Below are 15031 nucleotides of genomic sequence, written 5' to 3' on the forward strand. Positions count from 1 at the left end.
ATTTTTCCTTTTAGCAACCCCGTTTTGTTGAGGGGTATCAACACATGTGAGCTCATGAATCATACCTCTGTCTGAAATGAATTGTGACAGGCGTTGATTGACGTACTCAGTACCATTATCAGATCTGAGTCTTTTAATACCCTTACCAAACTGAGTCTCAACATGTGATGAAACCGAATAAATATCTCTGGTACTTCAGACTTGTCTTTCACCAAGTATATCCATGTTACCCGAGTACAATCGTCAATAAAAGAAACAAACCACCTTGCACCTGAAACACTGTGCACTTTAGAAGGCCCCCAAACATCAGAATGGATAAGAGAAAAAGGTTCCCTGCTTTTAATAGTGCTAGAAGGAAATGACACTCGATGGTATTTTGCAAATTCACAAACATCACAATGAAAGGTCTCAACCGACTTATTGAAAAACAGAGAGGGGAACATAGACTTCAAAAGACTAAATGATGGATGCCTCAGACGCTTGTGATGGAGCCAAATCATAGACTCTGCAGTAGAAGGATGACGTGTCATTAATAACTGATTTTTGCTAGCATTGTCTGGAAGGAGATGATACAACCCATCCTGTTCATTAGCAACTCCAATTGTCTTCTTCGTGGTAAGATCCTGAATAACACAATGAGAAGGAAAAAATGTGATAGAATAATTCAAATCAGTTGTAAGTTTTTGAGTGGAGATAAGATTAGTAGAAAGCTGAGGAACATAAATAACATTTTTAAGAAACAAGGAAGGTTGAATTTGAATGTTACCAGAACCAATAACTGATTTATAGGATCCATCAGCTATGAATATAGTATGACTACCAACAGTAGGATGATAAGAACAAAACAACTCAGTACGACAAGCCATATGTTCAGTTGCACCAGAATCCAAAATCCATGAGGTTTTAAAATCAGTGCAAGAAGCAAGAAGAGATATAGAACGTGTGCTCTTACCAGATAAGATCAAAGAACTGTCATTCTCGGCCATTCTTCAAGACAAAAGTTAACAACCAGCGATAAAATCAACCAAACAAATTATCAAATGAAGTCCGATCAGTGAAACAATCACAGATCCAGACAGAGAACAAGGAGACGAGAAGAATGGCGGTGGTCCGATCTGGAAAAATGGTCTCACGCGCCTCCACGCGCCGGTGAGACTGGCTGCGCGTGGGCTTCACTCGCGGATGAAGAGGAGGCGCGTGTGGGCGCGTGCAGTGGCCGTCCGGGCTGAGACTTCTGGAGCAACGTCGTCCGGCGAGCGCGGTGCTATCAGGGTCTGGTCGGAGTTGAAAATCCACTGGAAAAGTGTCCAAACGTGATGAACAGGAATCTGAGTTCAACGTCTGTGAGTTTGCTTGGCAGGTTCTGTACAAGACCAAGAATAAGGAAGAGGAACAGTGGATCAATGATGAGGAACAGTAAAACAGTGATCTTCTCTGTCCAAAAGGTCCCTGGAAAAATATTTCTGGTGGCGGCTGATGGCAGCGAGAGACGAAAAAAGAAAGAATAAAAGGTTTGGTAGGCGCGGAAGCAGAGCCCTCAGGATCGAGAGCTCTGATACCAACTTGAAAAGAGTGATCAGAAAAATATTATTAATTGTGTGTAAATAATTTGTACAAAGGTTCTCTATTTATAGAGAATACAAGACCTAGAATACTTGACCTAATGGGCTAAGCCCAATAAAACAAATAATAAATAAATAATATTAATATTTACAACATTTAAAATTTAAATAATTTTTTTCTGTGTCTGTCTCTGTCTTAAAAGGACAGAGTGTTATGTCATTTAAAATGACAAACACTTTTCCGTTAAATATAATATGTGCTACCATTAATTATACCATTATAGTAAATTATATAGTATGGATTATTAGAATGTATTAATAAGCTTCTCACATATCAAAATTTGTACAAAATGTTAATTTAAAAATAAAAATAGGATTTTGGCAAAAAATTTATAATATTCAATTATGAAATTAACACTCATATTAGTCTTCTCTCTTTATTTTCGCTGCTGCTTAATATGTTTCTCGGATAACCTTTTGCTTTTTCTTTTTCTTTATTTATTCCCACAAACCTTTGTCGTGTCGTTTTTAAAATAGCTCCATAAATCAAATGGTTGAGAGTTCTTTAATTTTTCCATCTATTTATTTTTCAACCCCTTTATATTTTTTTAAAAAATTTATCCAATACGATAATTGAACTATACATGAACATGCAAAATCAATTGGGAAACAAATGTGATGAAAAACAAAATGACAACTTAAAAATAATGGAATTACCAATTTAATTTTTATATAATGATTTTGGTATTATTTTGGAGGCACAAAATACGATATTCACAGATAATTTAACTAAAGAAGTACCTGTTACTAGAATATCTAAATTCTTATCCTATATTGGCCAACCCATCTATTTAAACGAATGGGCTGCAAATTTCAGTTGTGAATGAAATCATTCATAATTGAAATTTCTTCACTAAATATTTTCCATTGTTGAATTTTATATGATAAACAGGGGGCCTTAATGAAAGTTAACAATTTAACAGGACGCATTTTCCACAACTTATTTTTTTATTTTTAATTTGGTACAAGACACATTCAACATTTTTTACAAGATAGACAAAGTTTGGCCATTTCCCCTAATAACTATTTAAAGCTAACAGTTTCGGCATCATTTGCAACATATATAACTAAAAGCATGCATAAAGTTAGACTAAAACATAAGAGATGGAAATCTCAAGCAGAATCATGGGCCTTGCAAACAGGTAAATCATCTTTGAAATTTGGAGGCACTCTTAGGATTGGATTTCTCTCAAAGAAATTGACAGGCTTCAGATCGAAACTTGATGATACAGTAGGCATGATAGGGTAGTCCTCTTGACATGGTATGTGATGGAACCCTAATGTGTACCACAACACAATGTCCTTATTCTCAATTGGACGATCCCTGCAAATTAAAATATCACAAATTTGAGAAATTTATCAATATAATTGGTGTCATGACTAGTCAAATCAGACACCAAATTCCAATTCACATTTACACTAAATAATAACAATGCCTTAATGAAATGATAAAATCAAGATTAAAAGTTGGAAAGATAATGTACAAATTGTAGAGTGTAGTAGACTATGTTTTATACATGTTTAGTTAACTAAATTATGGAATGCCAACTCGCTGTGTTGGATTTAAGTTTTGTTGAAAAAGTTTGTTTCTAATTCTCTGTCAGTGTGTTGGTGATTGATTTCATCTAGGCAATTTTATTTGAAGTGAAAAAAAAGAAGCATTAGCTGAGTTAGTAGTTTCACTTTCACCAACTTGTGTTTATTGTGACACTTTCAAGCATGTTGGGCACAGTTTCTTTTTCATCCTGAACCGAATTGGTATAGTGATTTAGTTCGTTCAAATCCAACGAATTTAGCAAAATAATTTCATTAATAAATTAATTAAAAAATATTCATTTTAAAATCAGTTTAGGAAAAAAAAAATATTTATAAGGTAGTTCAATTTGGTTTTATGATTTTTTCAAACTGGTTCAATTCAATTCGATAATTATCCTAAACCAAACTAAATTTATAAAATGGTTTGGGTCGAAGAACCAAACCAATTTTGTAATAACCCAAAAATCTTGTACTCGAAATTAGCCTAATGAAATGAAATGAAAAGGGATCAAGTCCATATTCAGTGAACGAGTAGCTTTGAATAAGCAACATTAGTCCTAAACTAGAACCCACTTTAAATAAGATAATTAATAACTTAGCCAATGTGAGTTAAAGCCCAAATAAAGTTAAAGCCCAACCTACTAAGAATATGATTAAGTTAAAGGATTTAAGCCCAAAGCAATGCAAGGCCATTTTATAAGAAATGGCTCAATTAGTATCTAGACCAAGATCCAAGCCCACACCACCTAGTCTTGACCCAATTACAAATGGTCCAACACTTATTAACTTAATGGGCCAAGACACTCACCAAGCCCAACTCAATTCAAAGGAACAACCCTAGATGAGGTGTCATCACATGATTGGAGGAATTTGAATGAGCTCCACCACCCCTACAATAGCAAACTCGGCCATGACAAGAAGAAAAGGGAGTGGTGTTGCTTTCCACACTCCCTAGGCGCCATTTAAGGAAGGAATGGACAAGTAAGAGCTTGAGTAAGACACACTCCAAGCCTTAACCATGCATGTGATTTCCTTTCTCCAAAAGCAACTCTACTTTCCATACCCACCTTGGATGACGCAAAATGATGGAGAAAGGAAGATTGCTTCTTCCACACTCCAAGCCTTAACCATGCATGTGATCTTCTCCAAAAAGCAACTCACCTTTTCTCCTTACACACCTTGGAGGGCGCACTCATGACAAGGAAAAGGGAAACTTTCTTCTTACACACTCAAGCCATGCATGCCATCTTACAAGGTCAAATCTTCCTCCTCCCTAGGCATACACGGTCACCAAGGGAAGTCACATGAACAAATCCCTCTCACTCCTCACTCCTCACGGCCACATCACTCAAGGAGCCAAGAAACCCTAGTGCAAATTCACACTCAAACCCTTCTTGAATCAAGTGCCAAGTGGAACACATGCATCACCTCTCCTCCTTACACATTCGGCCATCAACAAAGAACAAGGAAAGATTGTTCACACTCCACACCCAAACACCATTCACCACCAATGCATGTAGATAACTTCCCCCACATTCACAAGTTACACTCAAGTACCCTTCACCCAATGCATGTAGATAGCTTTCTATACACTCACAAGTCATAACCTAATATCTCAAGGAAATGATTGCAAGACTTGAATAAAAGATCAAGCAAGGAGCTTCCTCCTCCCCCCTAAGGCCGTGAAGCACCAAGCAACAAGATAAAGGACTTCTTCCTTCTCCTTATTCCCTTAGCTTCGACCATCTCTCTCCTCATCAAGCCAAGCAAGTAAACACTCAAACACTTCATCTCCTTTACTCCTAAGCTCGGCCATAACAAGTAATAGGACCTAAGATCACCTTAAAAATTTTATAAGCTCTTCAAACTCTCTTTCCATCACCCACATATGTAAGGTAAAAGCTTCATCTCATTTTCGTTTGGAAGAAACTAGAGATCTCTAAGTTCCCACTCTCTTCGTGTAGAGAGAAACCAAGAGGTTGTTGGAAGCCACTCCCAACCCTAGAGGACTCCTTGAAGATCAAGTTGGAGTTATATTTTAGACATCATCTTTGAGGTAAGATTTCATGAGCCCTTCATCCCTTCAAGTGAGTAGAATGAACTCTAACTAATTTATATGACTAGATCTTGGACTAATAAAGCCATGCATGCATCTTTCATCTTTAAAATCACCTCTTAAGTATATCATCTCTAAGTGGCCGAACCTCAATGGTATGCATGCACCCTCTAAATATTCACAATATTTACTAAGCAACCTAACCCTAAATGGCCAAATCTATATGTACCCTACTAGATATTGAATATGTTCTTTAAGGTAATATGAAAAGTGTTGAAGTAAATGTTTTTAAACAACATGTAGAAAAGCATTACTTGAAGAATCACCACCTAAATGGCATTAACCCTAAATGGCCGAACTTGATGAGTATTAAACCCATGAACATGTTATCAAAATTATCCCTAGGTATGCACCCTCTAAATGGCCGAACCCTAATAAGCCTAAAAGGGAAATATGTGAATGTTTTCTTAATACCATGATGTATGGCCGAAATGTATGCCATAGAATATGACTTATGCATGAAAACAATTAGTAAAAATTATCTCCTAGGCATTTTCATCCTTAGAGAGCCGAACCTATGACATGAAGGATATTAAAGTTTAGATCTTTTAATTTTAGAACCATGTACTAAGGTTGAATATGTGACTAGGACAAACCAAAGCTTGAAAAGAGATCCAAGATACTAGGACCTTCATTTGGCCGAATCCATCACCTTCGGGAAGAATTTACAAAGCGAAAAAGTGTAAGTGATTTATGGTTGTTGAAGCTTTGCCACCCCTTTATGTTAAAGTGAGGTTTGACTGCAATATGTTATATGATGCATTACATGATATGTTTGGTTGTTTGGAACTAATGTTTATTCATGCAAGTTTTGTAAGATGGCCTGTGCACTAATACCACAGAGGCAACCTGACGAGGACCCTGGGTATTCGTCGATAAGACCATGGAGAGTAATTGCCATGGCATGATTGGTATGATGATATGAAAGCATGATTATTTTTCAAACTATGTTTCCAATGTTTTGCCATTCTATTATTGTACATGTTATTATGTGACTATTGCAGGAGTAAGCATCATGGTTTGGAGATTGCTCCAACTGTGAGTCCTTACTGAGACTCTCAATCTCACCCCTCTTTGGGAAAACCCACTTTCAGGAAAAAATGACAAAATGGGTAAGGCAGGGAAAGAGGTTGATACGAGTTGAAGAGGAACCTGCTCAGCCACGTGCAGTTCATGTTGACTCCAAGCTATTGGAGAAATTTATGAACTTACTATCGGAAGGAAAGCTTTTGGAGGCAGACTATATTATATCTGCTCTAGTTGGGCCCATGTGGCTTGAAGATGCACCTTACTAAGGGTGTACCTAAATTCTAATTTGGGATGACTGTAATAGACTATGCCACTTAGACTATTTTGAACATTTTATATGCGTTTGAAGTACGATATTTTGGGATGTTTATGTTTTATGGACTATGAATTTAGTAGGAAAGATTAAGTAACATAAGTCACTATCCGCATAAGACACTTAAGTAACTACCTACTGGGTAGTAGTCAACACTAAAATTATGATCATGTAAGTGAGCCCCTAAAATAGCGCATAAGTATAAGCAAGGTAACCAAGTAGAGATTAACTTGTAAGTAGACCGTAGACAAAGAAAAAGAGAGACTCATGACTAGAGGAATAGATAAGTTAGGGAAAAGAACGAAATTAATTCCCATTAGTAAATTTTAAGTTAACCACGCTTAAGTACATGGATTCCGCGCATTGAATATCAAGCAATGTTACACCTTTGATGACCTTATTAAGAGTGTTACAAATTTTTAAAAATAACTCCATTCTTCAACCGATTAAAAAAATAATTTAATTCTTAAATCTATTAAGAAATATATTATTCAATTGTACAGTTTGATTCACATGTGATTCCGTTCGGTTTATATGATTTTTTTTCACAACATTTGTATACGGAAATTATTTTCCTAAATTCAACCATGAGTAAGACTTCTAAAATAAAATAATAAAATATAATGTTCCTAAATTGTCCCGCACCTTTTTTTTTTTAGATATTTCAATCGGTTCATCGCTTCATGACTAATTTGATTTGGGGTCCTAATATTAAGACTTTAAATCTCTCTCAAAAATGGTACTGGGGAGCATCAAATACATGTTCTCACTCTCACCTATTCAGTTTCCTACTGAGTTACAATCATTTGATTTTTTCACTCATTTTCTCTCTCTTGATAGTAATGTCCCTTCCTAGCTATTATGTAACACAATTTCCTTTTAGCAAATATGATAGACGTGATTATAGAATTGCCATTGAACCAAATCATGAGAAAGGTAAAAAAATCATGAAAATAATGTCTAACCTGTTGGACCACACTTGAAGAGTATCATCACCTCTACTCTGGTAAACAAATAAGCCACCAGCCAATTGCTCACTCTTGTTGTAAGGAGTGACCCATATTTGGTTATTGGTAAAAGCTGCTCTTTTCTGTGGTGCATCTTCAGGATCCAAAAGACTAGCTGCTGTGGGACCAGGAACCAACTTGTACCCAACAGGGTTCCCTACCCTTGTTTTCTTTGAAGGGTTCACCACATGAAATTCAGATGGGTCATAGAGTTTAAGCCTTATTTGTGCTTCTTTCTCTGTTTTTGCCACATTTTTCACAGCTTTTAGGTAACTCTTTCTTGGTGATTCTCCTGGTGAGGTCTCTTGCTTCTTGATATTTACCTTGACAAATGAATTGTCAGAGCCATCAACGTCCATGTCTAGGTAATATGTGATAAAATGGTCATGGATTACACCAATAATGTTTTCACTTAAAAGGGTTCCGTAGATATTATCTTGGTTGGTAACTTGATTCATGTTCTCATAGGTTGTTCCTTTTACCATCAAGATACCACTTAGTCCAACCTGCATAATAATAATAATAATAATAAAATTTCCTGCATATTAGCGTAAATTATTGAATACAATACGACAAAACATAAACATCAATCTAGAAAAATTCATCCCAATCTTGAGTACAAGTTGACCATTTTTCTATTACACGACAATTTATTGTACAAAATGCACAGATAAGGAGGAATTCTTGAGTAAATTTTGTGGTGTGTGGGAGTATAAATCAGCAAACAGGCCAACATAGGCTTACGGTTCGACTTACATTAAGTCAGACTCAACTTATTACATATAATCAAATAGAACAGATTCAAGTTTAAAAAAAAATTATTTAGAAAATAGACAATATATTTTCTTTTACATACTGGGTCTATAAACTTATAGACTGACTTATATCATATTATATTATTTATTTTAAATAAAATAAATAAATTATTATTTTAATAATTTTGAATAGTAAATTAATATTATTTTAATTATTGAATGCCTAATAAACTTAAACATACTAATAGATTTAGGCTAAATTTTTTTTTTTTAAATATACGTTATGTCAAATTTATTATTTAATCCTACACAAGCTAACAGATCAGATCAGACATAATTTTTTTTATACAAATCAGTCTATTTAAGTCAAAGCTTAAACAGCTTATTTACATGTGTGCACTAGATTAATAAATATTTTTATTATTTTTTATGTCACCAAATATTTAATATATGAAAGCAATGTATCAATTGTTAATTAATATACTGTACATATCTGTATACAAGAAGCTTCCAGCCTAACAGAACATTTTCAGTACTATCTTTATGTTCAGCGGTGGATATAATTCTTATTAAAAATAAAATTATATATTACGTATTTATGTGAATACATAAGTATAATATTAATTTTTCTTTCTTTCTTCAAAAAAATTCCATATAGATATCAAAACATGTCAATACATAACTATTACTTACAGTATTATATTAAAAATTTTCCCGGCCCTACAAAAGTGGTTGGGAATATCAATATCTCATCACCATTCCCTAAACATGAATATAAACAAAGTTGAATTTCGATAACTAACCGTTGCTCTGATTAGCCCATCTGTTTGAAATTCCCAATCCGTGATATAGTCATAGTTTGCCACAGCTGCTGCCATCCTAACCACTAATGTCACTTTTGGCCTCACTTCTGTAACCTGCCAAAATATCATAAACCCAAAGTGACCCACTCATCCAAATTAAAACGTCACTCACTATATATTCAGATAGACAAGTTAAAGCTGTTCAAAAAAAATAAAAATACACAAGTTAAAAATAGGGGAGAATTATATTTATAATTATTTTTTTACAAACTACACTATATATTCATAAAAATACACTAAGTCACATTATGTAATTTTAAGAATATATAGTATAATTTGCAAAAATTTATAAAGAGAACTTTCTCCTTAAAAGTAAAACCCATTAAACACCCAAAAAAACACACCAGATTTGAAGAATAAGTCATCATGATTCATGATTAACGAACTCACAACAAGAAAATCATCAAAATTCACAATTCTATGAATCCGTAAATAGACACTAGAGGAGATATTATGTTCTTAAGATGACTAACCCTCATATATTGGGCTAAGTAGAAAATTGGAATTGAAAAGAGAAATTATCAATTTTAATTATTATCATTATCAAAATAAAAAAAATGTTTCACAAGAATCATAAACACCTTTTTATATGGTGTATGCAATTAAAAGGAAAAGCACAAGATTACAAAAGTAATAGTTAAATAAAAAAGCTTAAAAACACAAAAGAACAAGGCAATACTAGATGCATCATTTGGCATGAGTTAGTAAATCCTTACCTTCATGCCAGTGATGGGACACTCAGCATGTCGCCAAGCAATGTCACCAGCATATCTTTCAAAAACACAAATCATGTTGGGTTGAACATATGGTGTTCCATCAGCAGAGGCAAACACACCATCCATGTAATAAGCATTTCTTGGGCAATCATTCAAAGGGTCTAGAGGCATTGCTTGCAACCCAAGTCCATACTCACCAGCATCCATATATGTCTTAAAGTACCACGCATCTGTGGGGTCCATATAAGGCACAAATAACTCAGATGTGAACCCTTTATACATAACATTTCTCATCTTTAATGTATCTGGGTCTCTCACTTTGGCTTGAGAAATTATGGTCCCAGCTCTTGGGTCAGCCTTCAAATGAAATTCCCAATTTGCCCATTTCACAACATGTCCATCAATTGTAAAGCTTGGACCTTTTGGTTGTTCTATGGATATTGGATTGACTAAGTTCAACTCTCCATTGAGCTTCTGAATTGAGTAACGGTAATCAGTGTCAATACCATTTGCCACAGGGATATTTTGGCCATTATCTGAAATTGCCACTACTTCTTTTCTATCCATGTCAACTATCACAGTTAAACCTTCAATTGGTTTCATGTAGAAGTTCACAGTGTCTTTTTTGGAATAGCATTGAACCTTAATCAACCTTCTATTCTCTTCCAATGTTGTGCCATACCACCCTGAAGAAATTGGCAAGCATGAAAGATCTGCTATGTTGACCCCACGTTTAGTTATTGTGTGGTTGAACTCAATGCTCTTCAATGGAACATTAAGTACCCCAACCATGTCCTCTATGGTCATTTGGGGGTACCCAGAAATGGAGGGTGTTTCATGGCTTGTTACTTGGCTTGTGGTGAGGTCTATTGTGAGTGTATGAGAGACACCCTTCACAATTGCAACAATGGAAGCTATCCTAGGCAAGGGTGTGTCCCCTTTTTTCCATTTGAGGACAAGGTTTTTGTCTGGTTCTTCTAGGACAATGGAGTTGAGAGTGTAGCTGGATGAGGACTTAAAGAGAGGGTGAGTGGAGAGAATGGTGCGAACCTTGTTGAGTTCTTGGATGGTTAGAGGGTCTAGAGGGTGGTGAGGAACATCAGATTCATGTTTGTGATGTGTGGAGAGTGGTGGTTTCTTTATCAGATTTGGCTTTGTGAAAGAGTGGAAACGATTCTTGGAGGTGCACCATCCAGAATAAAGGTTGCAATCTAGAGTCTCCTTGTTGGTGAGTGATGGAAAGTGAACCCAAGTCACAAGGAGAACTAGTGCTACAACAATTGAAAGAACAAGGAAACGCAACATGTTTCTAGCTTCCATGGATCTCTCTCTATCTTTCTCTATGTGTAGGATATTTGTTTTTGAAGTAGAAATTATTTAGAGAATATAAATAGTTAGAAGCCAAAGCATTTGGGAGAAGACTATGGCTATGGCTGAATTTGTAAAATGGAAATGGAGCCCCGCCACTTTAAGTATCCCTTATATATAGGGGTTTGATTATGTGAATCCTGCATATAAATATAAAAAAGTAGCATAGTTTAGTTAGCTATTACTAATATAAAAGTAACATAGGAATCTTAATTCACTTGGATGAAAATTGCTCAGTTTTTTACAGCTTGTAGTAAATTGAACTCCCTCAGATATCACGTTTAGAATAATTGAGGGTCTAAATGCATTACAGCTTGGAAAATTAACATGAAAATGAAACCAAGAATGACTTAAATGTTGTCAATTTTATTTAACAGAAGAGGAAACTAATTTTGAACTGAAATCTTCTGGCTAGAAAATCCTGCATACAAATATAGAAAGGGATTGTCTTTTCTCATGTTGCATAGGAGAAGAGCTATCTCCTACACACACATAGAGAGGAGAGAGAATAAGAAAGAGAAAAAAAATTTAAAATGGGTCCCACGTTTACTTTGTGTCTTATGCATAAGATAACAATCTTATGTAACATAAGATTATTATTTCCTATATAGAAAATGACAGCTTTCATAATGCATTGTAACTTTCAAGCTTAGCCACTTGGACTGTTTTCACTATACAATCATTTTCAAAGCCATAATTAACACTCTTCACAAATATTAGACAAAAAGAATCATACTTGAGTACTTGACCAAGAAAGAAACCCATCCAAACGAATCATACTTGATTATGATTATTTTCAAAAAAGGAACTTGCAAGATGATTGGGAAATTTGGCTCCAAATATGTACGATAATGTTACTTGCAAATCAAACTAAACTAGAATTCACCATAGCCACACCTAACACATATAGCAGCTAGTAATCTCATTATATTAGAAGTTTCTATCTTAAATCAAGTTGTGCCCCCCCCTATGCAGAGACATAAGCAGTGTAATATAGAAGCTGGTGTAGGTAAGTCAAACAATTTTCTCGTTCTCTACATAAGCAACAAACCAAACAGAGCATCTATTTAAACAGGTCTTGGTAACTTCATTGAACAAATAAAACAAGACTTTATCAAGACAAGGAAACAACTAACCATTCAAATCAAAGAACATGTGCATAAAAGCATCAAGAAAAAGAACCATATTTATTAACAATTTCCCTAGACAAATCCTTCAAAAAAGTCCCAACATCTGAAGGGGGAACCACGTGAGGAAATTAAGAGAGGTTACAGAGGACAGAAGAAAAGGAATAGAAACATAGTTAATTCATCCTTTCTTTTCTGATTTCTATTACATGGTTTATATAATATCAGCAGTTACAAGCAGTTATAACATCAGCAGTTATAACTGTAATTAAACAATACAATTTAAATTCAAACGGAAATACATAACTAACCTATTTAAATTATAAAACATACACACCATAAAACTAACATAATTAACTACTCCTAATATTTAAATTATATTAATATAATCCTTCAAATATGGTACTTCTGCTATAACATCCCTTGATTCTAAACCAAAACCCTATAACTTCAAGCATCTGCAACTTGAAGCATAAACACTGCTCAAACCGGATTAATTGAGTAATCGATTAACCAGTGAATATATCCAAATATACAAATTATCTTGTCTAACAATACTTTAAAGACGGGAATAAACAAGAACTGCTCTTACCTGCAATCAATGATTCATTTTATTTTCCCTTCATTTACATAACTGTAGCAAGAGGCCTATTTCTCAATTAGTGCACAAAAGGGTCCAAGAATCAGTGAAGAAAAAGTGGAGGGGTATCAAGTATGATATAGAGGGGTGTGAAAAAGTCAATGTTGATACGCTTCAAGGAATGTGTGGTGAGGATTGGAAATATAACCAGCATATGATATGAGATATTTTGATACTGCTAGTGCTACACGACACAATCACTGACGTGTTCAAGCACAAAAAACTGCACTGATACTTCATCATTGGGTTTTGCAATTTCAAAGCAAACATCGAACATGATTCATGACTTGGCAATTGCTCATCTAACTTGGCATTATTCACGCGTGTTTGAATATTCAAGATTCCTACCTTTGTTTTTGCTATCAGTATCTAGTGACTGCCAAAACCAAATGGCTATTATCTTTACGTGTTAGTGGATATTTTTTTGATTCCACTCACCTAAACTCTAAACTCAACTGCTTGTCTTATAGCCAATTTTTTTTTAATATCAACTGCTTTCTGAAATTTTAATGTACATGACGAATTGATTTCAGTTTGTGTTTCTCTACCCTTTTAGGAATTACGATTATAATCTCAGTAAAATTTTACGATCCAATTAGGTCTCCACTAAACCAACAACATCTTTGGGTATAATTGAATCCATTTTAACCAAATAGGACATTAGGATACGCTCAAGCCTATGACAATTATTATGCGGTTTGAAAAATTGCTATAACATAGTTGAAATAGAGGTAAAGTTTTACTATATTATAACTTGGATATGTCACAACTGTTGCTCTAAATTGTTAGTTTCTAAATGTTTTCTTTTTGAAAATGACTCATATAAAGTTAGTTTGGTATGCTTTCAAAAATGAAAATAAAAACAGACAGGGATTAGGTGAGGGAGACACAGAGAAGAAAAAAATGAAAAGGCTCCCGATAGAAAATGATTGAAACCAACACCAATCGGCAAAATAAAAAAGCAAATAAAAAACACCATCTACACTAATTTACCAAAAATTCTTAGTACTAGCTTAGTACCTATCACATCACCATTGAATTAAAGAGAGAGAATGTTAAAAAGTTTTTGAAGAGAGAGAAAATGTTAATCTAATAATGATTAGATAGATAATAAGTTGGTAATGAAAAAATTTAGTAATGAAAAATTTTGGTAGTGAGAATATCCTTCCTCTTAATTTACAATAAAGTCGGTTAAAACTATAATTTGCGGTAGTTTCCGATAAAAGTAATTTTTCTAGTCAATAAAATAGTCACTATTGTGTTTACCAAAAAAAAAAAAATAGTCACTATTGCTTTTATCAAAAATAAAAAACAAAAAAATGGTCGCTGTTGTGGGCATCACAATACTATTTTCTTGAGTAAATACCATTTTTGGTCCCTAACAAAAAATACGGTCTCCACTTTAGTCTCTTACAAAAAAAAATTAGTCAGTTGGTGCCTAACAAATTCAAAGTGGACCAATTTAGTTGAAATCGTGGTCCCTCACAATTTCAAAAAAGACCCATATTAATCCCTCAAAAGGACTAAAATGGGTTCACTTTGAATTTATTAGGGACCAACTGACTAATTTTTTTTGTAAGGGACTAAAGTGGGGACCGTATTTTTTGTTTGGGACCCAAAATGGTATTTACTCATTTTTCTTCTTGTTTTTTAGGTAGTGTTTGGTTGGGGAGTTTTCAAAATTTTCCCAAGTACATGTAGGTTTGTCATTTGTCCATGTTTGGTTGAAGGATTCAGGAGATTTACCCATCAAACACCGTTGCCTAGCAATTGAGAAATGCATGTAAAAAAGGTAATAATGCACTATTGCCTAGCAATTGAGAAATGCATGTAAAAAAGGTAATAATGCACTATTAACAAAGCCCTCTCCCAACGTGGTATTGTATGAAAACTGGATAAATGGAAAAAGGGAATGAAAATAGTGACAAGTTTACCCCTC

The 15031-nt window shown here is 34.4% G+C and overlaps 1 protein-coding gene across 1 annotated transcript; it reads right to left on the reverse strand.

Moving 5' to 3' along the window:
- Positions 1–2523: 2523 nt before the first annotated feature.
- Positions 2524–13169, reverse strand: LOC133287289 (amine oxidase [copper-containing] gamma 2-like). The gene is made up of 5 exons (XM_061484859.1): positions 13045–13169; positions 9958–11465; positions 9182–9295; positions 7582–8129; positions 2524–2946 (listed from the first exon to the last, which is right to left on the reverse strand). The coding sequence occupies exons 2-5, from the start codon at positions 11275–11277 to the stop codon at positions 2736–2738; spliced, it is 2193 nt and encodes a 730-aa protein (XP_061340843.1). The 5' UTR covers positions 11278–11465; positions 13045–13169; the 3' UTR covers positions 2524–2735.
- Between the last annotated feature and the right edge of the window lie 1862 nt (positions 13170–15031).

Source organism: Gastrolobium bilobum, unplaced genomic scaffold, assembly GCF_033153095.1.
Source record: "Gastrolobium bilobum isolate Gb01-03AN ecotype WA unplaced genomic scaffold, APGP_CSIRO_Gbil_v1 utg122427, whole genome shotgun sequence".
NCBI classification, from domain to species: Eukaryota; Viridiplantae; Streptophyta; class Magnoliopsida; order Fabales; family Fabaceae; genus Gastrolobium; species Gastrolobium bilobum.

What these genes read in the sequence shown, in the direction of transcription:
- LOC133287289 (XM_061484859.1), bottom strand. Translation starts at nt 11,277, where the DNA reads ATGGAAGCTAGAAACATGTTGCGTTTCCTTGTTCTTTCAATTGTTGTA. An exon ending in GTCCCATCACTGGCATGAAG is followed by an intron (nt 9,296 to 9,957) that starts GTAAGGATTTAC and finishes ATATTTTGGCAG; the next exon opens with GTTACAGAAGTGAGGCCAAA. An exon ending in ATGGGCTAATCAGAGCAACG is followed by an intron (nt 8,130 to 9,181) that starts GTTAGTTATCGA and finishes ATTATTATGCAG; the next exon opens with GTTGGACTAAGTGGTATCTT.